Source organism: Triturus cristatus, chromosome 7, assembly GCF_964204655.1.
Source record: "Triturus cristatus chromosome 7, aTriCri1.1, whole genome shotgun sequence".
Lineage (NCBI taxonomy): Eukaryota > Metazoa > Chordata > Amphibia > Caudata > Salamandridae > Triturus > Triturus cristatus.
This window is the reverse complement of record NC_140590.1, coordinates 747,112,109-747,136,580: the sequence shown is the minus strand read 5'-3', so window position 1 is coordinate 747,136,580 and position 24,472 is coordinate 747,112,109. Positions and strand designations below refer to the sequence as shown.

The 24,472-nt window shown below is 46.8% G+C and overlaps 1 protein-coding gene across 2 annotated transcripts in view; it reads right to left on the bottom strand.

Annotated features, from left to right (window-relative positions):
- The window catches only part of DNAH17 (dynein axonemal heavy chain 17), a 14,992,541-nt gene that overhangs the window by 10,482,705 nt on the left and 4,485,364 nt on the right, over positions 1–24,472 (bottom strand). For both annotated transcript variants that reach the window (XM_085617470.1, XM_085617471.1), the window contains one exon: positions 16,420–16,668. In XM_085617470.1, the coding sequence (XP_085473596.1) occupies positions 16,420–16,668 (249 nt within the window). The remainder of the gene's footprint in view (positions 1–16,419; positions 16,669–24,472) is intronic.

The window sequence follows — 24,472 nt, the reverse complement described above, 5'->3', positions numbered from 1 at the left end:
ATTTGCTGCAATTTATTAGTAGTTCCAAAATGTAGTTTAGGAAATTTGGAATAGGGTTAGGAAATTAAGGAATAGGTCCACAATACTAATAGGAGATGAGATCTGATTTATAAAAGTTACATCAAATGTTACTGCATTTGCCTCACCCTGTCAAAATATTTTTGGGGGAGATTAACTGTACCACTAAACCTTTTTTTATTTATTGTGAATATTTCTTACCTCAGCATCCAGGGGCAGGAGGATAATACCACCACTGAGGCGCCGGCGGGTGAGGGGGCTGAAGGTGCCTTCACTGGTATTGATGGCTCTGCTGGGTAAATTACTGTGAAGAAAGGGGGCCCCCTGATACTAATGTGAAGTTCACCTAGGCAGGGAAATACATACTGTAAAGTTCCGAGGGCAACTTCAAAAACATTACTAGTACATAATTTTTTGAATAATAGTAGATCAGACGCGACACGATCGGTGAAAATAACCGCCGTCATTTTGGAGTCAGGTAGAGACAGGCAGTATTGCAGTGCCGAACAATGTGTATGTAAGTGACAAGCAGAAGGACCAAAAACAAGGTGTACCTTGAACAGAGGGGTGTGAACGGCTTACCTCATAAGCAGCAGTCGTTCGGTAAAGGCAATATAAGTACTCCTAGGCTTGAGGTGCAGCGATCGGTGCACCTGCCATTTTGAAGCAGATGCCGGCCATCCCTTCTCTTTAACGGATTTCACAAAGTGCACAGAAAATATCTCCATTCATCACTGCACGATAACTAAATTGTAGGCGCTGCTATTACAAATCCACAATATGTGTTAAAAAAAATATCTTAAATCTAACATGGGTAACATAGGCATTGAAGAAACGAAACTTACCAATAACCATTTCTCGTGTATGAGCAAAATACAGTTTCAAGGATGCAAGTACCAGTTTCGAATGCATCAGAACATGGCGTCCTTCTAACTAAAATGGCGGCACAGATGTCAACCTAACTGGCGTAACATCTGTGTCAACTCATTACATCTTACACACAATATGTAAATATAATGTATTAGCCATATAAATGTTAACATAATATGAAGTAAAACACGAGTCAAAAGGAAAACTACGTTTCAATTCTATCATAGACCAGGAGTAACACATACATTATATTAGAACATTAGAATGTTGGGAGCTCCATTGAAAACAATGGAGTAGCTCCCGGCTTATAATGGGTGGTATAAGCCAGGAGCTCCAACATTCCAATGTTTCTTTGTTCACAGATGTGGCTGTGAACAAAGGCGTCAGGGAGCCTGAGGGGATTTCAATCCCCTCGTGCTCCCTGAAGCCTTTGTTTTATTTGTTAGATTTTTCTCACTGACCCTTCCACTTCTATCTTTTAGTAATATAGCCCACATCTTCCAAAAAGTGCTCTTACATCTCCGTCGGTTGTAGCACGCCCCGTCCCGCCATAGGCGGGTAGAACCCGATGATGAAGCAGGCCACCAAGTGACCTTTTGGTGGGTGAGGTTTTTTTTAAGAAAAGTAAATATTTTCCCTTAAGGAATACTACAAATATTAAGTCATCATCCTAGAACAGACAGGTGCACGGCTGCGCTACCTAAGCCTACTAGTGGGCGCTTGCTTGGACTGTTTATTTAAAAAGTCCTGCAGAGACTCCTCTGTCATGTCATTGAGATAGTGTTAGTTATTGGTATTATTAGAGAGCTAGCTCGTTCTTTCACTTCTCTGTCCCTTTATTTTTTGCAGCTCATAGAGTCCCAACCTCCACCCCAAGGGATTTTCCAGTGATGTGTAGTTATTAACTAGTAACTATGGATCCATCAGCATTAATGCATTGAAAAAATGCAGACTGAGTTCACCTGTCAAAGGATGAGAGATCGAGAATGAGATGAGAAGCAAAAATTATTTGCTGCAATTTATTAGTAGTTCCAAAATGTAGTTTAGGAAATTTGGAATAGGGTTAGGAAATTAAGGAATAGGTCCACAATACTAATAGGAGATGAGATCTGATTTATAAAAGTTAAATCAAATGTTACTGCATTTGCCTCACCCTGTCAAAATATTTTTGGGGGAGATTAACTGTACCACTAAACCTTTTTTTATTTATTGTGAATATTTCTTACCTCAGCATCCAGGGGCAGGAGGATAATATCACCACTGAGGCGCCGGCGGGTGAGGGGGCTGAAGGTGCCTTCACTGGTATTGATGGCTCTGCTGGGTAAATTACTGTGAAGAAAGGGGGCCCCCTGATACTAATGTGAAGTTCACCTAGGCAGGGAAATACATACTGTAAAGTTCCGAGGGCAACTTGAAAAACATTACTAGTACATAATTTTTTGAATAATAGTAGTGACACTAGAGATAGAAAAATAAAAAAATATTTATTATGGGATAAATTCATTAAAAGTGAAAGTTTCATGTGCATTACATAAAAAAATGGCTATTTACACCACATGCTAACTACATTCAGGCATCTATTCATGCATACCTCACTCTAAGATATTTTAAACATTGTCAGCATAATGAATTGGTTGAATGTCTGACAAAAAACAATATAATGATAATTGGAACAATGAAACCACATGGATTAGTATAATAATAGGGTGGTTTCCAAGATGTCTCTCATGATGTTCAAAAATGTATTTGGGTGCGCTACAGGGGAGAAGGAGCGGGAACGGAGCTAACGAAACTGGGAGCGCGACCTTCATACGCTCAGAGGTCCGCACACTCTAGCACGAGGATGATGACTGATTATTCTAGGTAAAAGACTTGGAGCACACTGGTGGATGGGGTTAGGGGGTACGGGGAGGGAGGGGTAAGAGCATGTAGGAGGCACCATGTTTGAGAGCTTTGAGTTATTGAGACAAAGTCGATTGTATATACTGATGTTAATGTCAACAGGAAATGAGGATGATGGATAGTTATCTGTAGCATGGCATGAGATGAAGATGATACTCAAATGGTCAATAATATATAATTTGGCAATATACCAAGGGAAATGTCTCCCACTGACAATGTGCCCTATATGTGGGGGTTTGGGTGTGTTGAAAATTAATACAAATATATATTTTTTTTAAATAAAGAAAATGATGTTCAAAAATGTAGTTTAGGAAATTTGGAATAGGGTTAGGAAATTAAGGAATAGGTAGGTCCACAATACCAATAGGAGATGAGATCTTATTTATAAAAGTTAAATCAAATGTTACTGCATTTGTCTCACCCAGTCAAAATATGTTTGGGGGGGAGATTAACTGTACCACTAAACCTTTTTTTTATTTATTGTGAATATTTCTTACCTCAGCATCCAGGGGCAGGAAGATAATACTACCACTGAGGCGCCAGCAGGTGAGGGGACTGAAGGTGCCTCCACTAGTGTTGATGGCTCTGCTGGGCTCAGTAAGTCCTCCTGTTAATATCATCATTATTATTTTTGTATCTTGAGTCTTTTACCACACCACATTTAGAATTATTGTTTTTCCTTTTTTTGTGCCTGTCTATTTTTTTTCCAACTCCACTTTGATCTGTTTCCTAAATTCTTCTTATGCCTGCATTTTCCTCTTTATTACTTATTTTCTCCATATTTCAAGTTTCTGTACTTGTCTTCAAACTATCTGTACTAGTCTGTAGCTTCCTTTTTCTTCTGCTTTGTCTGTAAGCTTTTCCTCTCCCCTTATATACTGGTGGTACAGTAAGACTCAGAGAACCCATTTTAGGTCAGGTACTCTACTGTGAAGATTGCATGCCCAATTAAGGTATTCTACACGTTTGCTGAGAAGGCTTTACTTTTTTTTGCTCATCCTCAAACAGTAAAATGAAAGAGTGGCCATGATCTTGGTGGACTCCCCAGTGTTGTGTATGTATTATTATTATAGTATGCCAGCAGTTAATGATTGTGCAGCATGGCTGGAAGTATGGGGAGGACGGCTCCTTTGCATTTGCCAACTAAGACCATATGTCCTTCACTGACCAATTGCACCACTTCATTGCGCTCAGCACGTCTGTAGCTCAGATTCGTTATAGCTCTGCCCCTCCATTACAAAAAGCTTTTGTTTAGCTTGACTACCTGGCTGTTCAATGATTGCCAATCAACAAAATGCCCAATGTGATATTTTTAATTTTTGATAGAAGATTAAGAGAGGTGTGGCGCAGCGACCACAACGGCTGACTCTGGAGCGTGGGGCTGACGAAGGAGCATCTGTTGCTTTTTCCAGTGAAAGGAGGGGGAAACCTAAAAGAAAAAGCTAAAGAGTCTTCTAAAGGTCCTCAAAAACCAGTACAGGAGGTGCACTCCCGGACTGTTCCCAAACAAAAGGATGGGTATCAGGGTAAAAACTGGGATCCCAAAAAGGCTTGGTGCTATCTCTGTAGCACAATGAACACTGAACTAGGGACTCTCACTGTCTCAAAAATGTTCCCCCTAGTGTAGTACCTTCAGGAGTTGCTAGTCTCCAGATGGGATTCCTAGTGTTTCCTGAGCAATTTAGAGAACACACTGAGGTTATTTAAGTCTCAGAGGGTGGAATGAATATGGCTACCCTAGCTGTCTGGGCCATTAACCTGGAGAAATAAAGACAGAAAGTACTAATTAATCGGATTGAGGTAGAAGCACTGGAAGGTACAGGTGTAAGTGTCACAATGGTGACTGAAAATCTGATAGCCTCAGAATAGTACCCAACTGGACAGACCTATCTGTAGGAAGTTGACTCCCTATATATTGTCTACCAGAAAGAGGTATGCTATGTAAAGAGTCCAGATAACCCTTATAAGTGGTCATGGACGTGCTTTAACCCTTTGAGCAACGCCGGAATTTCCCCGCGGTGCGGGAAAATTCCACGCGTGCGCAGATCGGACGGCTCCCGACCGTCCGACGCACATGCCCACCGTGACGTCGGACAGCCAAAGGTTGCCGGACGCATGCAAGTGGTTAACAATCCCAGGATGCTCTATTTGTGGAAACGAGTCAATAAATGATACACACACCAAAATAACATGTATTTTCATATATACTTCAACACAAAGACCTTCGTAACTGGGTAAGTACTTTTCAAGTTATTAATTGTACCGTTTTTGGCAATGTTGGCAAACTGTGTTTTTATACAGTAATTCTTTCCTATGGAGAGAAGAATATTTACTGCATACAGGTATTTGCAGTAGGATTTCAGAGGTCCCCTTTAGATCATAAGGTATTAGGAAAGTCAAGGTCCCAAGTTCTACCAGTAATTTTGCTTTACCTGCCCGGGTGTGTCCGTGTGCAGATGTGCTGGCCGGGTTGATAGCCTTGCATGCTAAACCATTGGTAAAGAGAGGGGGCATCCTTGAAATAGGTAGGCCTGAGAAGAGTTTGTGGAGCTACACTATGCGGAACTCCGCAAAGTTACCCAAAAACTACGTCATGCTACGCCGAGTTCCGCAAGCGGCGGAGTGCATTAGGTCACGCCATTCGTGCTGACTTTTAGCACCGGGTGTTTGTCCTGCGCTGGGAAATCAGCACAAACGGCACCATGCACAATGAAAGAGGGTGCTGCTTCTTTCTGCCGCTCAAGTAGATGTTCTACTCGAGCAACAGCGTCCCCGACGCGAATGGAGGGTTTCTCAACCCGAGCTGTAGCGGCCATCCACGACCGCCTGCATTGAGAAATCTCACCGGGAGGTGGTCTGGAGCAAGATTTCCTTGCTCGCCAACTTAACTCTGGCAAGCGCGAGCAAGGAAAAAACTATACTCTGCTATGCGGAGCGGAGTTTTTCAGAACACAGCACACTACACTGAGTTGGAAAAACTCTGCAAACTCCGCAAGCGTAGTGGAATTCCATGCTCAGGCCTAGAAATAGGCTGCAAAGGGGGACTTGGCAGAGGTCCAGAAGCTCCCAATGGGAACTCAGTTTGTGAGGGACCTGCGAGCAAGGGGGAGCAGTCGGTGTTTGTGGGCCCCGGCCAAGAATCTCAGGTGCAGAGTGTTTTGGTTGACTGGCCCTCATACATCGTAGGTGGTCAAGGTTCTCGGTCTAGACCAGAAGGACAAGTTACTTACCTTTGTTGACACCTTATCTGGTAGAGTATCTAGCTGCAGATTCCTTACCTTTGATTTTCCTTTGCTCAAAACCCCTGCATGCTGGTAGATGGTGTTGGTGGGCTCCGTCTGTAGTCTGCGGCATCGTCCGCACTGGAAGTGAAACCTGGGTCACCTATATAGGCGTCACCTCTGCGCACTGATGACACTTACTATTCATGACTTTCCACTTCAGAAACGCAGAGCCATGAAGAGTACTGACATTGGTGTGTTTAAAAACTAGGACCCTGAAAGGGGACAACCTTGACCCAAGAAACTAGACTGCAGTTCTAGGAGGATGGGTGAGTCGGCAAGGAATCTGCGATTAGATCATGTCTCTACCATATAAGGCGTTACCAAAGGTAAGTAATTTGTTCATCTGATAAGAGACATATAGCTGCAGATTCCTTACCTTTGAATAGATACCCAAGCAATACCATCCCAGGAGGAGGGACTGCGGACATGTTTCAGACAAGAAAATCCTGCAGTACTGAATGGGCAAAATGGCCATCCCTGCAGACCAGACTGTCCAGGCTGGGTAAACGCGTGCAGGGATGCCCATGTTACTGCTTGACAGATTTCCTGGACTGGGATTCCATGTGTTAACACAGTGGTAGCAGCCTCAGCTCTGGTGAAATGAGCTCTTAAGCTTTTAGGAGACTGCTCCTTTTCCAGAGCAAAACAAATCTTGATGCAGAGGACTATCCATCGGGAGATGGTCTTCTTCTGTACTGCCCGACCCTTCTTCATTCCAACTTACTCTATAAAGAGTCGGTCATCCACCCGGAACTCTTTCGTGCAGTCAAGGTAAAACACCTTGGGTCCAGATGGTGGAGTCGCTCTCCTTCTTTAGAGGGATGCAGAGGTGCGTAGAAAGTGGGCAAGGTGACCGATTGTCCCAAATAGAGGTGTTCTACCATTTTTGGCAGGAAAGAGGCCCTAGCGCGATGCACCAATTCGTCAGGGAATATTTTAAAAAATGCCAATTTGGATGATACAACCTGCAGCCTGCTCACTTTCCAAGCAAATGTAATTGCCACTAAAAGGGCTATTTTTATTTTGAGCAACTGGAGGGGGAAATTATGCAGAGGCACAAAAGGAGCACACAAAAGGAAGGTGAGAACCAAACTATGGTCCCACTGAAGCATAGTGAAGGGGGAAGGTTGAAACATATGTACAAGGCCTTTAAGGAATCTATGTACAATGGGAGACTTGAATAAGGAGGTTCTGTGTAGGAAGCAAGCTCTGTATATGATATCGCGACTGTCAACTGTCACATGTATTTCTGCAGGAACGAAATGCAATATGAGCAAGTCCCAACTTACACTGCTCACTTAATGTGCCCAACCTTAATCAAAGCAACACTGGTCAATTTGGGGAAGAGGAGAAACAAGGGAGGAGAAAGTAGAAATGTCCCACGGCATCCTTAGCTCAGGAAGTAATGAACAAAGCAATTAGATGTGTTCCCTGTGTATACAAGAAATCATAAAGAAAGTTGAATACATGAATATTGCTTAAACAGTGATCTATTTGCCAGTACAAGTTATACTGCAGCTAAGAACCTTACCCACCGGTTTAACTCCCCTCTTCCACTGTGTAGTTAATCACTGCAAGAATGGGGACTTAGGAACACTTGTACATACAGAATACCAGGTAGTCTGAGAAATGAAGAACAAGTTACTTACCTTCGGTAACGCTTTTTCTGGTGGATACAGTATCTGCCTGTGGATTCCTCACCTTGTGAATATCCCCTGCGCCAGCATTCCACGGAACTTTTCTTCCCCAGCATTCCACGTCGACGTGGGCGACGTCACAATACATCGGCTCCGCACGCGACTCCGTGCGACGTCATCGGAGCCATAAGAAGCCCACGTCGGCGTGATGACGTCAGTTCCACCCATTTTTTCCGTGCCTTCGAGGCGAACAGGTGAACCAACGACAATCCCAAGTATACACAGTATATAGAAAAACCAATACATATACATAGCATACAAAACAAAGGAATGCTAATCAAACAAGCATTACCTACAAATGTACAAGAGAAAATATAAGCATTTCAAACAAGACCAATTTCATGGTATACAAAAGGTGGACAACGGGGAGGCGGGTGGGTTGGTGAGGAATCCACAGGCAGATACTGTATCCACCAGAAAAAGCGTTACCGAAGGTAAGTAACTTGTTCTTCTGATGGATACATCTGCCAGTGGATTCCTCACCTTGTGAATAGATTCCCACAGCAGTCCCCACTCCCGGAGGAGGGTGTCCACCTTCCTATACCAGAAAGTCTTGCAAGACAGAGCGCGCGAAGTGGCCCTCCCTCCTCATCTCAGAGTCCAAGCAATAATGCTTTGCGAAAGTATGGAGGGAGGCCCAAGTCGCGGCCTTACAAATATCTGCCACAGGAACACCCCGGGCCAGAGCAGATGTTGAAGACTTAGCCCTAGTAGAGTGAGCACGAATACCCTCAGGAGGAGTCTTACCAGCCAGGGCGTAGCAGATCTTGATGGTCAGTATTATCCATCTTGACAGCGTGCGCTTGTGCACCGCTTTACCTTTAGAACGACCAACGTAGCCAATAAAAAGCTGGTCATCAACACGAAAGTCCTTGGTCCTGTCCAAATAAAAACTCATAGCCCTCTTCGGGTCAAGGCGATGGAGTCTTTCTTCCTCTTTGGAAGGATGAGGGGGTGGATAAAAAACAGGGAGGGTAATAGACTGCCCCAAATGGAAAGGAGTAACAACTTTTGGCAGGAAAGCAGCCCTGGTCCTGAGAACCATCCTTTCAGCATGTAAGGTAAGAAAAGGAGGTTTGGAACTAAGAGCTTGAAGCTCACTTACCCTCCTTGCCGAGGTTATGGCTACAAGAAAAACCACCTTAAAGGACAACAGCCTCAAAGGACAATTATGAAGAGGCTCAAATGGGGACCCCATTAAAAAGGTTAAGACAAGATTAAGGTCCCACTGAGGCATTACAAATGGAGTAGGAGGAAACATGTTTGTAAGGCCCTTGATGAACCTCAGAACAACCGGAGATTTAAATAACGAAGGTTGATCTGGAAGGCACAGAAATGCCGATAAGGCCGAGAGGTAGCCCTTGACCGTGGCCACAGCACAGCCCTGCTGAGCCAAGGAAAGAGCAAACTGAAGCACATCAGAAAGATGAGCCTTTAAAGGGTCAATGGACCTCTCTCCACACCACTTTACAAACTTAGACCACCTGTAGGAGTATATGGACTTGGTGGAGTGTCGCCTGGCCGATAAAATAACGTCCACCACATCAGGTGGGAGAGAGAAGGAACTCAGGTTGCCCCGTTCAATCTCCAGGCATGAAGGTGTAAGCTCTGGAGGTGGGGGTGTAGAACCTGCCCCTCCGACTGCGAGAGGAGGTCTGCCCTCAGAGGGAGACGGAGCGGAGGGCACGAGGAGAGGTGGAGAAGATCTGTGTACCACACCCTTCTTGGCCAGTCCGGGGCGACCAAAATGACTTGGGCCCGGTCTTGGCGAATCTTCCTCAGAACCCGAGGAATCAAGGGTATGGGAGGAAACGCGTAAAGGAGTCGTGAGCTCCAACTCAACTGAAACGCGTCCCCCAACGCCCCCTGCATCGGATACTGGAGACTGCAGAATGACGGGCAGTGCGCGTTCTCTCGGGTGGCAAACAGGTCCACCCAAGGAGTCCCCCACGTCCGAAAGACGTGACGAACCACCTCCGGATGGAGCCTCCACTCGTGGTCGGCGGAGAACTGCCGACTGAGACTGTCCGCACGCACGTTCAGCACCCCGGCCAGATGATTTGCCATCAGACAAATCCGATGGTCCTGAGCCCAGGACCACAGCCGCAGGGCCTCTCTGCAGAGACAAAGAGACCCTACCCCTCCCTGTTTGTTTATATACCACATCGCGGTCGTGTTGTCCGTCAGGACTTGAACTGACTGACCGCGAAGGGAAGGGAGAAAGGCCTTGAGTGCCAAACGAATCGCCCGCAATTCCAGAAGGTTGATATGAAACAACCTCTCCTCTGGAAACCAAAGACCCTTGATCTCCAGATCCCCCAGATGAGCCCCCCACCCTAGGGTGGAGGCATCCGTTATCACTGTGGCCACCGATGGAGGTAGATGGAAAGGCTTTCCTTGGGACAGATTGCCCTCCACGCTCCGCCAAGACAGATCCGCCGCAGCTTCTCCGGAGATCTTGATCGACTCCCTGAGATCCCCGTTGTGCTGATACCACTGCTTGCGGAGGCACCACTGGAGCGCCCTCATGTGCGAGCGTGCATGGTTGACCAACAGAATGCAGGAAGCGAATAGACCGAGCAGGCGAAGGACCTTCAGAACTGGAACAACCGCTCCACTGTGGAATAAAGGGACCATCTCCTGAATGTCGAGAATCCTTTGAGGAGGAGGGAATGCTCGACACACAGTAGTGTCCAGTACTGCCCCTATAAACAGGTTGCGTTGAGAGGGCACCAGGTGAGACTTGGGCACATTGATCGAAAAACCCAAGTCGAATAACAGCTGAGTTGTCACCTGCAGATGACGCTGCACCATCTCTGGGGACTCTGCCTTCAGAAGCCAGTCGTCCAGGTAGGGGAAAACCGGAATCCCCGACCTCCTGAGATGAGCAGCCACCACTGCCATCACCTTTGTGAAGACTCGAGGTGCAGTAGTAAGACCAAACGGGAGGACCGCAAACTGATAATGCTGCGACCCAACCGTAAAACGGAGATACTTCCTGTGCGACTTCAGGATTGGGACATGGAAGTACGCGTCCTGCAAGTCGAGCGACACCATCCAGTCTCCTTGCTGCAACGCTTGAAGAACCTGCGCAAGGGTCAGCATCTTGAACTTCTCCTGTTTCAGGTAAAAATTCAAGATTCTGAGGTCCAGAATCGGACGCAATCTGCCGTCCTTCTTGGGGATCAGGAAATACCGGGAGTAGCATCCCTGACCCCTTTCCTGCTCCGGAACCACCTCTATTGCGCCCTTCTGAAACAAAGCTTGAACTTCTTTCTGCAGGAGAAGCAGGTTATCCTCCGAGCAATAACCTTGGCAAGGAGGGTAAGGGGGAGGAAACTCCCGAAAGGGAAGGGCGTACCCAGTCTCTACGAGGTTCAAAACCCAACGGTCGGTTGTAACAGATTTCCAACCCCGTAGAAAGTAGGACACCCGACCCCCCACAGGTCTTACATGATCCGGGATGGGGGATCTAGGGCTGCTTCCCTGAAGCCTCATTTGGAGCAGAGGAGGAGGAGGAAGAAGAGGGGTTACGACCAGAACCTCTCCGACCCCTTTGCTTCCCTCTATAGGAGCGATAGAGGGGATTTTGCTGCTGTTGTTGCTGCTGTTGTTGTGGCTGTCGAAAGGAGCGAAAGGATGACCTTCCGAATCCCCTAGCCTTACGAAAAGTTTAACCTCTCACAGGAACCTGCAGACCCAAGGACTTCGCCGTTAACCTACTGTCCTTAAAACGTTGAAGAGCAGAATCTGCCTTCTCCCCAAACAACTTTTGTCCATCAAAGGGCAGATCCACCAGCGTGGCCTGGACATCTGCAGAAAACCCTGAGGAACGGAGCCAAGCTTGTCTCCTTGCGGCAATGGACGACCCCATAATCCTCGCCACAGAGTCCGCTGTATCCAGCCCAGACTGGATCACCTGCCTGGCAGCTGCCTGAGTGTCCGCCACAACCTCCATGAAGGACGACTTATCCCCCTCAGGTAACTTAGGGGCCAGAGTTTTTATAGAGTCCATCAGGGCATGAACATAACGCCCCAGCAAGCACGTAGCATTTGATGACTTCAACGCCATACTTCCTGAGGAGAAAGACTTTTTGGCCGCCTGATCAACTTTCTTCGACTCCCTATCAGCAGGAGATTGGGGGAAAGCGCCCGAAGCATGTTTAGAACATGAAGCCTGCACCACTAGGCTCTCCGGAGAAGGATGCGTGGATAAAAAATCCGGGTCTCCTGGCGCAACCCTGTATCTCCTTGCCACCTGCCTGCAAACTGCTGGAGCTGACAGAGGCTTCTTCCACACCTCCAACACTGGTTCCAAGAGAGCCTCATTGAAAGGTAGCAAAGGCTCCGAAGCCGACGTCGGGGAGTGCAACACCTCTGTGAGCAGATTGGACTTGTACTCCACAGAGGGCAGCTGCAGATCTAACAACTCCGCGGCCTTCTTGATCACAACATGGTAGGGCGCCAATTCCTGTGGTGGAGAAGACCTTGAAGAAGCATGCTCCCACTCCGGGGTGGTATCCAAACCACTTGCTACCTCTATACCTCCAAACTCGTCCGAAGAAGAGTCGACCTCACCTTCTTCCACCTCAGCACGAAATCTTTCCTCCTCCAAAACCCTTTGGGCCTCACGCCTCGATCGATTCCGGGGAGCCGGCGTCGTCGACGTCGTACGCGGCGTCGGTGGAGCCAAAGGCATCGGCGTCGGAGGCGCTACAGGTGGAGTCGACGGTGCCGGATGCGGCGTCGATGGAGCCGGCCTCGGCGTCAAAGAAGGCTCCGAAGATTGACCATCCATCCGAGGTCGAGCCGGATTCCCAACCGGCGCCGGAAACTGCCAAGAAGGCGCCATCGGCATAAAAGGCAGAAAAGGAGCCTGAGCGTATTGCTGCGGCACTCCCAGAGAAAACGCCATCGGACCCACGGGACCTGCTGGTGCTCCGGATGGGAAAGATGCTCTCTGAAAAATGCCATACATGGCATTCAGAAATCCCGAAGGATCCGTACCTGGAGCCGGGAATTGGGGATAAGGAACTGCCCCTGTATCCTCCTGTGGAGCCACCGGCGTCGGCTCCCCCGAATCCTCCACCGGAACAGCGGAGTCATCAGGCACCGGGACAGACTCTTCCTGCTCCTGCTCCACATCAGATTCCACCCGACCCGGAGTCGAAGCCTTGGACGGCGCCGGCGTCGGCGTCGGGGAACGAGCCAGAGTCCGCTTCGGAGAGGGAGACTTCGAAGACTTATCCGGAGAAGACGAAGGAGACAAGACCTTGCTCTGATGTCAACGAGGCGAAGCCGACCTCGACCTCTTAGACTTCGAGGACCGACGCCGAGAAGAATGCTTCCTCTTCTTATGGTGTTTCTTCGACTTCGACGACCTCGAAGTCGAAGACTCCCGCCTGGACTTCTCCTTTTTCCTCCCTCTCTTCTCCTCACCGATCTTCTTCATGAAGAGTTTGGTCTTCCTCTCCTTCAGTGCTTTAGGGTTCATGCTCCTACAGCACCCGCACTCATCCACATCATGATCAGAGGAGAGACACCATAAACAATTCTGATGCGGATCCGTCATGGACATCAGGCCTCCGCACTCCCTACAGGGCTTAAAGCCCGACTTCCTCGTCGAAGACATACCGATTTTAACAAGAATACACCACTAGATTACAAAGTATCTAGAGAGCACTGGGAAAAAACCGTTGCGCGTCGACGGCGCGGAAAAAAGGGAACTGACGTCATCACGCCGACGTGGGCTTCTTATGGCTCCGATGACGTCGCACGGAGTCGCGTGCGGAGCCGATGTATTGTGACGTCGCCCACGTCGACGTGGAATGCTGGGGAAGAAAAGTTCCGTGGAATGCTGGCGCAGGGGATATTCACAAGGTGAGGAATCCACTGGCAGATGTATCCATCAGAAAGAGAAGTACTGTGATGCACCCACCTATCTCAGAATTACCAAGAAATATATAATGACCCCAAAAATAAACAACAAAATCCCAAGAGGCCAACTGTTGCAAAACTAACTTCTTGGCTGATTCTCTACATATAAAACAAAAAGGCATGTATAAATATGCAGGCTTTGTATATTGCTTCCTTAAATGCAAGAGACACTGATATGCTTTCCCTGTGATTTACGGGTTATGCATAGGCACTATCAGGAAATGGGATCTCCAACAGTGGGAGGACAACATTCAGATAAGTATACACAAAATAATCAAATATCTTCACATGTCAGTGCTTAAAGTGTTGTTACCATAGTTACAAAGTAAAGATTCTTTTCCTGTTTGTGTATTTTCCAACAGTTTAGGAGTGTGGCTGAAAACGTGACACAGAGACTGGCTTTGGGAGCCAAGAGGAACAGCAGAATGCCAACTGACACCGAACGCTGAAATTCCCAGAGTGCGACGACCCGGAAGAAGTCAGGTAAGGGAACCGGACGTAGAAGAGCCTCCTGTACACTAGAATGTGAAGTGTTCTTTCATAGGCTCGAGGTCGTTTAAACTTTTCCTGCCCGTTCCTGCCACAACTGGCTTCTGGGGCGTCGCAGTCACAACAGCCACTGGGTAGTAATACTGTGTCCAAAAGTGTGCAGGACTCAATAAAAAACTCAGTGTTCTATTTGTGGTAGTGTGGACAAGCAGTCTTAGGCCTAACACAGAGGGGTGTAAGACATTTATTGCACAACACTGATCAATAATGGACACAAGACTCAAGAAGGAGATCCAGACCAATTAAAAAAAAAAATCATACTTTGTTTATATTTTATGTCCGACCCGGTCTTCACATTATGGTAAGTACGATTCTCATTACAAATTACTGTTCAGGTTTCAGAAGTTGGACAGAGCTAATTTCAGAGCAGTTCAATATTATCCTGTGGAGGAAAACAAGTGGGCAGTGCAACAGCTACGTATACCACTTACAGTTCCAGTCCAGTCTTCAGGTGTCTCAGGCCAAAACTACGGACAATGTCGGTAGTGGGTAACTGGAGGCACCCAAGAGGTGTGGGATTCAGTATCTGCGCCAAGGTGGTCGATACCAGCCAGAGCATGAAGCAGGTCGGGGTTCAGCAGATCACCAACACGGGTACCATCGCTGGTGGCCGGCTGCTGTCGAACAGATAGAGAACTTCTGCAGTCATCGTACCATCACAGCGAGGTCGTGGTTGGGCAGACAGTGAATGAGGGACAGGAGGAGGCTGACAGGACCACTCGCAGGAGAGTACGGGCTCTTGGGCACAGAACTGGGCACAGTTTAGGTTGTGGGGCTGAGAGGATCCCTCAAGGTCATAGTGGCTGACCTGCTGCGAGTTGTTCTTTTGACCAGGTACAGTTGCGTCGACACAAGAGCCAGTCCTCTACCACTGTGGTCATGGGGTTCTTCGGTAGCAGTGAATCGCGTTGACACAAGGGTCGGTCCTCTCTACTGTGGTTCTGGTAGCGGTTGGACACCTGGGACTAGAGCCTCTAGTTTGAAGGTAGGCTCTTGGCACCTTGGGAAAGGTTGAACGATCTCTGGGCTTTCTTGGAGGCCTTGCAGAGTTTCTGGAAGACGGCAGGCCCAGGGGTCGAACCGGTGACAGGTGCAGAGGGTTTTTACCAAGTTTTTCCTGCAGCAGCTCAGTTCCTGGTCTGTAAGCAGTCATCTTCTGTCTTATTCTTTGGGTCTATTGAATCTTAGTGCCAGGTCTGAGGGAGCCTCCTAAATACTAAATTTGGGGCTATTCTGTTCTCTCCTTTTATCTCTATCATGAAAAAAGTAGTTTTTTGATGGGGAACTTCTGTGTAAAACACTTGAAAAATGATACAAAATAGAATATACTGGCTCCCTTTTTTTCACTTCTAGATGAAACTGTAGCCAGTGTAGCCTATTTATTTAGGCTGCATTATTGTCTCTCTATCTCTTCAGTGTCTTTGCAGGCCTTCCTGAAGAAAGGCGATTAAATTCCACTTAAGAAAATATATCTAAAGAATTGCTCCGGGGTCCCCGCAAGTGGGAGGGACTATTCAAGTGCTTATGAATATACATAGAAATCCCCTACAAGAGAAATTCAAAGATAAGGAATCTGCAGCTAGATGTCTCTATCAGATCTGAAGAATGGGTCACAGCTAGTTAGTAGATTTACTGATGGTCATTGATTAGAAATCTAATTTGGAGGCTGTTAAGAGTTTGGTATTTGATTGTTGATTGGGTTAAGAAGGAGGTAGATTCATGTCACAGTTGGTGAGTGAGATTGCTGCATCTGTAGCACGAATGGGAAGGTTTTTGTTTTTTAACTGGGATGGTAACTGGTTCTGGCTGACTAGGGCAGATGAGCACCATAAAACTCTACCCTTCTAACTGCTTTAGCCAATTAGTACAAGCAGTATTGAACGTGAACATCGGAATAAACACGTTTATATCTATATAAATCTAATAATCCCAAATTCAATTCATTTCTTTTTTGGATTATCCAGCCCCTGTAGATAGTAAGAAAACTGTATAACTTTCATGAAAACAACAACCAGTGTTAAATTCTGAACGATCTATTCAAACAATGTTTTTTCCTCCATACAGACTTTGCGAAGCACATCAGAGTATTCGTACTCATTTATTCTGCATGGAAGTTCTCAGTCTCATCGTATTGACACAGTGCCACTGAAAGAGAAAGTTACCTTAGTTGCCAACATCAGTTGTTGCCAGTGACGCTCTCTTATGGATGGGTTTTGAAGATCGCTCACGGCTCGTAGGGATGTGATCATATTTTTAACTGCATTATCGAGTCCTGTGAAGGTATCCCAGGCTCTAACCTCTTTATCTAGGTTTCGCACATCTTTAGCAAACTTTTTAGAGTCAATGTCCATCTGCTCAACATTAATATCTTTCCATTTAGTAGTCTTCCAGTCATCGACGCTTGCATTAACCTGTACACAAAAAAACAATCAGGATTTGAAGCCAACACTGATACTTGTGAAACAGTTCATGTTCTTTACTGTTCTTGAATATCTACTGATTGTGGTGTGAGAGTTCTACTCAGTGATTGCAATCCTAACTCTATGGAATAACCTGAGCCTAAAACAGACCAAATTGGCAGGTTCTGCAGGGTACGACACAAACATTCCATCTGTGATGAAGAAAACAATAACCCTTTTTGCCTCAATATCAGATAATGGTTCACTATTCTATCTCTTCATTGCTTTTCAACATGTACTGACTAGTCAGGTAATAAATAAAATAGTTGCCTATAATTAAGAAATTTCATCGTTGACATCTTCAACAGATTCACATGCTTCAAACATGTCCTATCATTAGGCTCAGAAAACTCGAGGTTTTTCAATTCATTTTTCATCTCCTTCCTCTTAAACTCCTATCTAGACGTTTGAAACCTTTAAGTAAGTCCCTTTCCACATATGACTGCATGGGGGCTGTATCTTCAAGTTAGATACCGGTTTCAGACTTTGTTCAGGGCAGGTAGAGCAAGTATATTGGTTTTTATTCAGTTTGAGAGAAATATAGTGCATCATATCCTATATAGTGCATCATATCTTACTATAACTGCATTTCATCACAAAATTGATCCACTTTCTGTAGGGAAATGCCTTTTTGTATGGTCACCCCCAAGGTTTCGGAAAGATGCGGCTGGTTTTTCGACTCAGAGTGCAATGAGGCCTGTCAACCAGATCTCTGTGCCAGTTCACTGACCCTGAAACGTATGTTTGATAAGCTTTTACCCAACTGGCCCAAGCTAACTCACTGCTAAGCCCCTAGTATATAGTAGCAGGGGTAGCCAGGGCCTGTACGTTAGAGTGTCCCCTCAGGAACTGCCACACTTATTGTGCCATCCTGAGTGGGGCAAAGTAAAACATGGCTCACAGTCTGCCACTAGCTTGATTTTGCCATTTTAATAAATGGCAAAGCCCAAACACCCTTTTTAAGTGGAGCCTAAACAACATTTGCCCTGTCAGGTGATGTGTTGTATGTGCTTTGTGGGGTTTGATTCCTCCTTTGCTTAGGATTGGCTTTTGTGTTTTATTAAAAAATGGTAGCTTGCAAATGGCTAACAGTTGCTGTATCTCCCACCTTTACTCTCAAGTTAATGCCCATGGAGTACTGGCTCGGGAACAAGCAGTGACACGCATGCAGTCCTTCTGTATGAACAGCCAAGGAACTGGAGCACAAGTTACTTACTTGTGTAACGATATATCTGTAAGAGACATTAGTTAGTGATAGATTCCTTACCATAGAATATCCCAAGGCGTCAGACTGGATCTGGAAAGTTTTCGTCAGAAGTACCCCTGAGCGTCGGTAGGCGTCGTCGTGCGGCTCTGCATACGTCGCTGGCGTCGTAGCCGCCGAGATGACGTCGTCGGAGCTACTTAGACGCACCCATGCGCGCTGACGTCAGTTCTGTACACAACTTTTCCATGCCAGGAGCGCAGAGCCATGCCAGAGACCGACTACTGGTGCAATAGAACTAGGGCCCTAAAAGTGAAGACATGAACCCTAGAGAACAGTTCGCAGAACGGGGAGGATGGGCGGGCGGTAAGGAATCTATCACTAACTAATGTCTCTTACAGATATATCGTTACACAAGTAAGTAACTTGTGCATCTGAAAGAGACACGTTAGTGATAGATTCCTTACCTTAGAATACATACCCAAGCAATACCAACCCCGGTGATGGGTCTGCAAAGTGAGATTACACCAGAAAGTCACGGAGAACCAAACGGCCAAGGAAGCAGTCTCACACCACACCTCACACCTGACTGTCAAGGCAATAGTGCTTAGTGAAAGTATGCAACTAGGCCCAAGTGGCTGCCTGACAGATGTCTTGCAGAGGGACACTGCGTCCCAATGTTGTAGTAGCTGCTGTCGCCCTGGTAGAATGGGCACGCAGCCCAACCGGATGTTCCTTTTTAGCCAGAGAGTAACAGGCTTCAATGCACAAGACAACCCATCGGGAGATAGTTCGCTTGTGCACAGCCCGGCCTTTCTTGGCGCCCACGTAGCCAAAGAGCTGGTCCTCCACCCGGAACTGTTGTGTACGGTTGAGATAGAACGAAAGCGCACGTTTTGGGTCCAGACGGTGGAGGCTCTCCTCTTCTCTTGAAGGGTGCGGAGGCGGAATGAAAGTGGGCAGAGATGTAAGGCAGAGACTACTTTTGGCAGAAAGGAGGGACGCGGTCGAAGCACAACCTTGTCCGGATGAATCGCCAGGAAAGGAGGTTTACAGGAAAGTGCCTGGAGCTCCCTCATCCGCCGAACGGAGGTGATGGCCACCAGGAAGACAGTTTTCAAAGTCAATAACCGCAAAGGACAGTTATGAAGAGGCTCAAAGGGAGTGCGCATCAAGTATGTGAGAACCAGTTTCAAGTCCCATTGAGGCATCACAAAAGGAATAGGAGGGAAAAGGTGAGTAATGCCTTTGAGAAATCTATTGACAACTGGGGACTTGAAAAGAGGGGGCTAATCAGGCAGCCTAAGAAAGGCTGAAAGAGCAGAAAGGTAGCCCTTGATAGTGCCCAGAACAGAGCCCTGCTGGGCCAAAGAGAGAAGGAACAAGGGGACCTCAGAAAGAGGGGCAGAAAGAGGATCTACAGCTTTCGCTGTGCACCATGCAGCAAATTTTTTCCACAGACAGGCGTATACCGTTTTAGTGGAGGGACACGTGGCTGCCAGAATCACATTACAGACTTTAGGAGACAAGTCAAATGGAATCAGCTGTCGCCGCTCAATCTCCATGCAAGGAGGTGGAGGCTGGACAGGTTCGGGTTGAGGATCGTCCCCTGTTGCTGAGACAGGAAATCCTCCCGAAGAGGCAGTTGGATTGGGGGATACACGCTCATACTGAATAGCTCGGGATACCAAACTTTTTGAGCCCAGTCCGGTGCCACAAGAATGACTTGGGCCCGGTCGCGTCTGATCTTTTTCAGCACTCTGGGCAGAAGTGGTATAGGTGGAAAGGCGAACAATAGACCGCAACTTCACTTACGACGAAAAGCGTCTCCGAGCGAGTGTTACCTTGGAAACTCCAACGTGCAGAACTGCTGACATGCGCATTCTCTTCGGTGGCGAATAGATCTAACCAAGGTTCTCCCCACTGCTGAAAGAGACCTTGTGCCACCTCTGAGTGAAGACGCCATTCGTGATCCAACATGCCCCTGCGGCTGAGTTAGTCCGCCCTGGAGTTCAGGGTACCTGCCAGGTGTTGAACCACCAAGGAAATGCCTTGACGTTCCAGCCAAGCCCAGAGACATAGAGCCTCCTGACATAGGGTCCATGACCCCACCCCGCCCTGCTTGTTGCAATACCACATGGTGGTGGTGTTGTCTGTGAACACCTACACTACTCTCCCCTTGACAGAGGGAAAGAATGCTTTGAGTGCAAGTAGGATCGCCCTGAGCTCCAAAAGGTTGATATGGAGCTTGGACTCCGCCGGAGACCGGAGGCCTCTGATCTCCGCCTCTCCCATGTGGCCGCCCCATCCCAGGAGGGATGCGTCCGTCACTACTGTGTGCTCCGGTTAGGGAAGGGAGAGGGATCTGCCGCTGACCCAACGCTGGTCCGTGAGCCACCACAACAAGTCCTATGCAGTGCCCTCTGAGATCTGGACGTAGTCAGACAGGTTTCCCCGATGTTGCGTCCACTGGAACTTCAGGTCCCACTGCAGAGCCCGCATATGCCATCTGTCTCAGCCGACCTACGCAACACCACAGAAAAAGTCCCAACCTCCTCCGTAGCCACGGAAGAAGGGGACAGTGTACCAGGGAATGGAGAGAAATCCAGATCACCTGGACCTTCCATATAACCCTCCCACTCCGGCTCATCCTCACATTGAGCTGCAAGAGGGTCCTCAGACCCCTCCCAGTACTCCCCTTCATCCACCGGCTGTTGAAGAGGTCAGTAAGGACAAGGTGCCTGGGGAAATGGGATAAACTCCCCATCTGGAATGGGAATCGGGGGGCAATAGACCAATCCAGGTCTGCCGTATCCGGCACCGTCCCGCGACTCTGTAGGGTATCATGCCGGCGTAGCCGGGGCCAAAGGTGGCGGCACGGGGGCAGAACCACCGCACAGATCTACGGGTCCCGAAGGCGCTCCGAAGGGATCCGACATGGGAAATAAACGGCGCATGGCCGACAGGAATACCTGTATTTGTTACTGCGTAGCGTGCGGACCCGGGAAAGGTGGGTAGGCCGCAGGCAACGACGAAGGCTTCACCGGAGCCGTGGGGGAGTGACTACCTGCCCCCTCCATCGCGTCCTGCAACCGATGAGGGGTAGACAAAGAGCGATGTTGCTTCTTCGACTTTTTATGGCGCCTCGACTTACCTGTCCCCGAGTCCGACTAGCGATGGTGTCGGCTCCGCGACCGGTCCCTCGACCTCCCACGGGAGCAGGACCTCGATCGGTGCGGAACCGATTGCGGGCCTCCAACAACTTTCGGGAACGCTCCCGCAAAGTTGTCGGTGCCATGGCCCGACAATCGGGGCACGCCTTGGGGTCATGGGCGTGCCCCAAGCAGAAGAGACACATGTCATGCGGGTCCTCCACCGACATGTTCCAACGGCAAGCCCTACAGGACTTAAAACCGGGCATCCCTACTCCAGCAGGAGTTGAGTACTCGACAAAACCAGAGAAACAAGTTCTCGAAAATCAAGTTAAAGTAATAACTAGGAGTACCGCTCTCTCTCGGATCTGCGCTTGCTGGTGCGGAAAAAGAAAGAACTGACGTCAGCGCGCGTGGGCACGTCTAAGTAGCTCCAAAGACGTCATCTCGGCGGCTACGACGCCAGCGACGTACACGGAGCCGCACGATGACGCCTACCGACGCACAATGGTACTGCTGACAAAACGTTCCGGATCCAGTCTGACGCCTGGGGATATTCTAAGGTAGGAATCTATCACTTACGTGTCTCTTTCAGATATGTGAATACAGTCTGGTTACTGCCAGGTGTTCTGGCTTAGACAGGAAGGCTGCAGTGTCTTGTCAATATGGTGACAAAAGAAAGTTTATGATTGCTTTCACTGCCTCTATTACTGGACTGCCAAGTTTAGCTTTTAAATATTATAGTATCTCGTTACCTGATCTCCCCGATTCCTTTTCTATAGATTTAGAGAGATGAGAGGTTAAAAAAAACTAGCAATAAGATGTGTTCTTTGAACTGAGATGTTTGAGTCACTGCTAACTAAACCATCTGGGTTTACAAGCCACACGGACGGACGTAGTTATCTCAAAAAGCCAATAAATGTAATGCATGGCTTCATATGTGTGTTATTCACACTCATCGTTGCAGTTTACTACACACAGAGCAGACGTAAGACTGGGAAACAACATTTGTATCTATTTTGCTTCCCTGGTGGTCATTGGTACACACACAAAAAGCATGTTTAATTTGCAATAAACCGCATCTCATGAGCGAGTTTCATGTCAGTATTCATGTGTCGACCAGAAAGCTATTCTAACATGTAATGTTAAATTACCTTCCTTTTGTTTTAAAGATTTAGTTTATCGACAATCGTAAATGCAAGAATGCATGGTTTCTGGAGTAGCGTGCTACTCACAAGAATCGCTTCGACCTCTCGCCAGGGATAGTAAGCGCTATATAAATGCAAACATTTTTCCCTCTATCCCTCCACTATCCCTCTCAATGCAAATAACTACCTAACATATTCACCACTAAAATTATTTTCATATTTCACTGTACTAATTCACAACTAATCCTTTATGGGTTCCAAAGTAACGTGCTACTCGCAAAAAAAGCACCTTGATGCCTCGTCAGTGGTAGTAAGCACTATATAAATGCAATCCTTTTACCCTCTTCTATCCCCCCACTATCCTTCTCAAGCCAAATAACTAATAGCTAACTAACATGTCCACCACTCAAATTACTTTCATATTTCACTATACTAATTTACCACTAATCCTTTATGGGTTTTGGTGCCTCGCCAGGGGTAGTAAGCGCTATATAAATGCAAAGAAAATTTCCTCTACCCCTTCACTATACTTTTCAATCCAAATAACTAACATATCCACTACTCAAATTACTTTAAAATTTTCACTATACTAATTCACTACTAATCCTTTATGGGTTCTGGAGCAGCGTACTACTCCACAAAAAAGCACTTTGACGCCTAGTCAGGGGTAATTAGCGCTATATAAATGTTCAACATTTTTCCCTCTATCCCTCCACTATCCTACTCAATCCAAATAACTGACTAACATATCCACTGCTCAAATTACTTTCATATTTTCACTATATTACTTCACTACCAATCCATTACAGTTTCCAGAGTAGCGTTCTACTCACAGAAAAAGCGTTTTAACGTGTCATGAGGGGTAGTAAGCGCTATATAAATGCAAATATTTTCCCCTGTCCCTCCACTATCCTTCTCAATCCAAATAACTAATAACTAACTAACATATCCACCACTCGAATTACTTTCCTATTTTTACTATGCTAATTCACTACTAATCATTTATGGGTTCTGGTTTGGCGTGCTACTCACCAGAAAAGTGCTTCAACACCTCGTATGGGGTAGTAAGCGCTATATTAATGCAAACATATTTTCCTCTGTTACTCCACTATCCTTCTCAATCCAAATAACTAACTAACAAATCTACCACTCAAATTACTTTCATATTTTCACTATACTAATTCACTACTAATCATTTATGGGTTCCGGAGTAGCATGCTACTCGCCAGAAAAGCGCTTTGACGCCTCATCACTAATCCTTTATGGGATCCGGAGTAACCTGCTACTTGCAGAAAGAGCACTTTGACGCCTTGTCAGGGCTGGTAAATACAAACATATTTCCCTCCATCCCTCCACTATCCTTTTCAATCCAAATAACTAAGGGTCAGATGTACCAAGGCAATTAGGAAATTGCAAAATGGAATGCATAAAAGTGTTTAACATTTTTAGCGGTTCCGAGGGGATTGCAAATGACCCACCTCATGAATATTAATGAGGAAGGTCGCAATTTCCGACCCCGTAGGAATCGTAAAAATCACAGGGATGGTGGCCTGCTGGGCTCAGCGGACCACTATGTCTGTGATTGCTTTTTAATAAAGCATTTTTTTTTTTAAATGCAGCCTGCTTTCCTTAAAAGGAGGACGAGATGTGTTTTTTTTAAAAAATGAAAAATTATCTTTTCATGTTTTAGGAGCAGGCAGTGGTCCATGGGACCACTGCCTGCTCTTAAAAAATGATTTAACTAACATTCACAAAGTGGAAGAGGTCCTTTGGGGACCCCTTCCCATTTGCGATGGGTTACTACTTACTTGAAGTAGGTGGTAATATGCGAATGTTTTGCTACCACATTCAGGGTCACAAAGCATTAATGCATACCGTTAGGAGCCGCTATTGGAAGGAACGCCTTAAACACGCCCCTTCCAAATAGCGAATCGCAAACCCATTTTGCGATTTGGTAACAGGTTACCGAAACGCTAAATTAGGTGTGCTGCATTAGACAACACTGAGGGACACTTATCTGGGAGTTAGTGGCAGTAGTTGGTAGGAATAGATTGCTTACAGTCAAAGATGAGGTGGAAGAATACTATCCAAACATAATGGCAGCCCTTATAGGGCTCTTTGGACTCATTCCTGAAGAACACAGACATAGGCCGAGAAACACACACAAGGGGACAATATAGACATGGGTTGATTTTGTAGCCACTGTAGGAGAGTAGGATCTGCACTTATGTTGCCCCCTCTTTTTTTCTGAT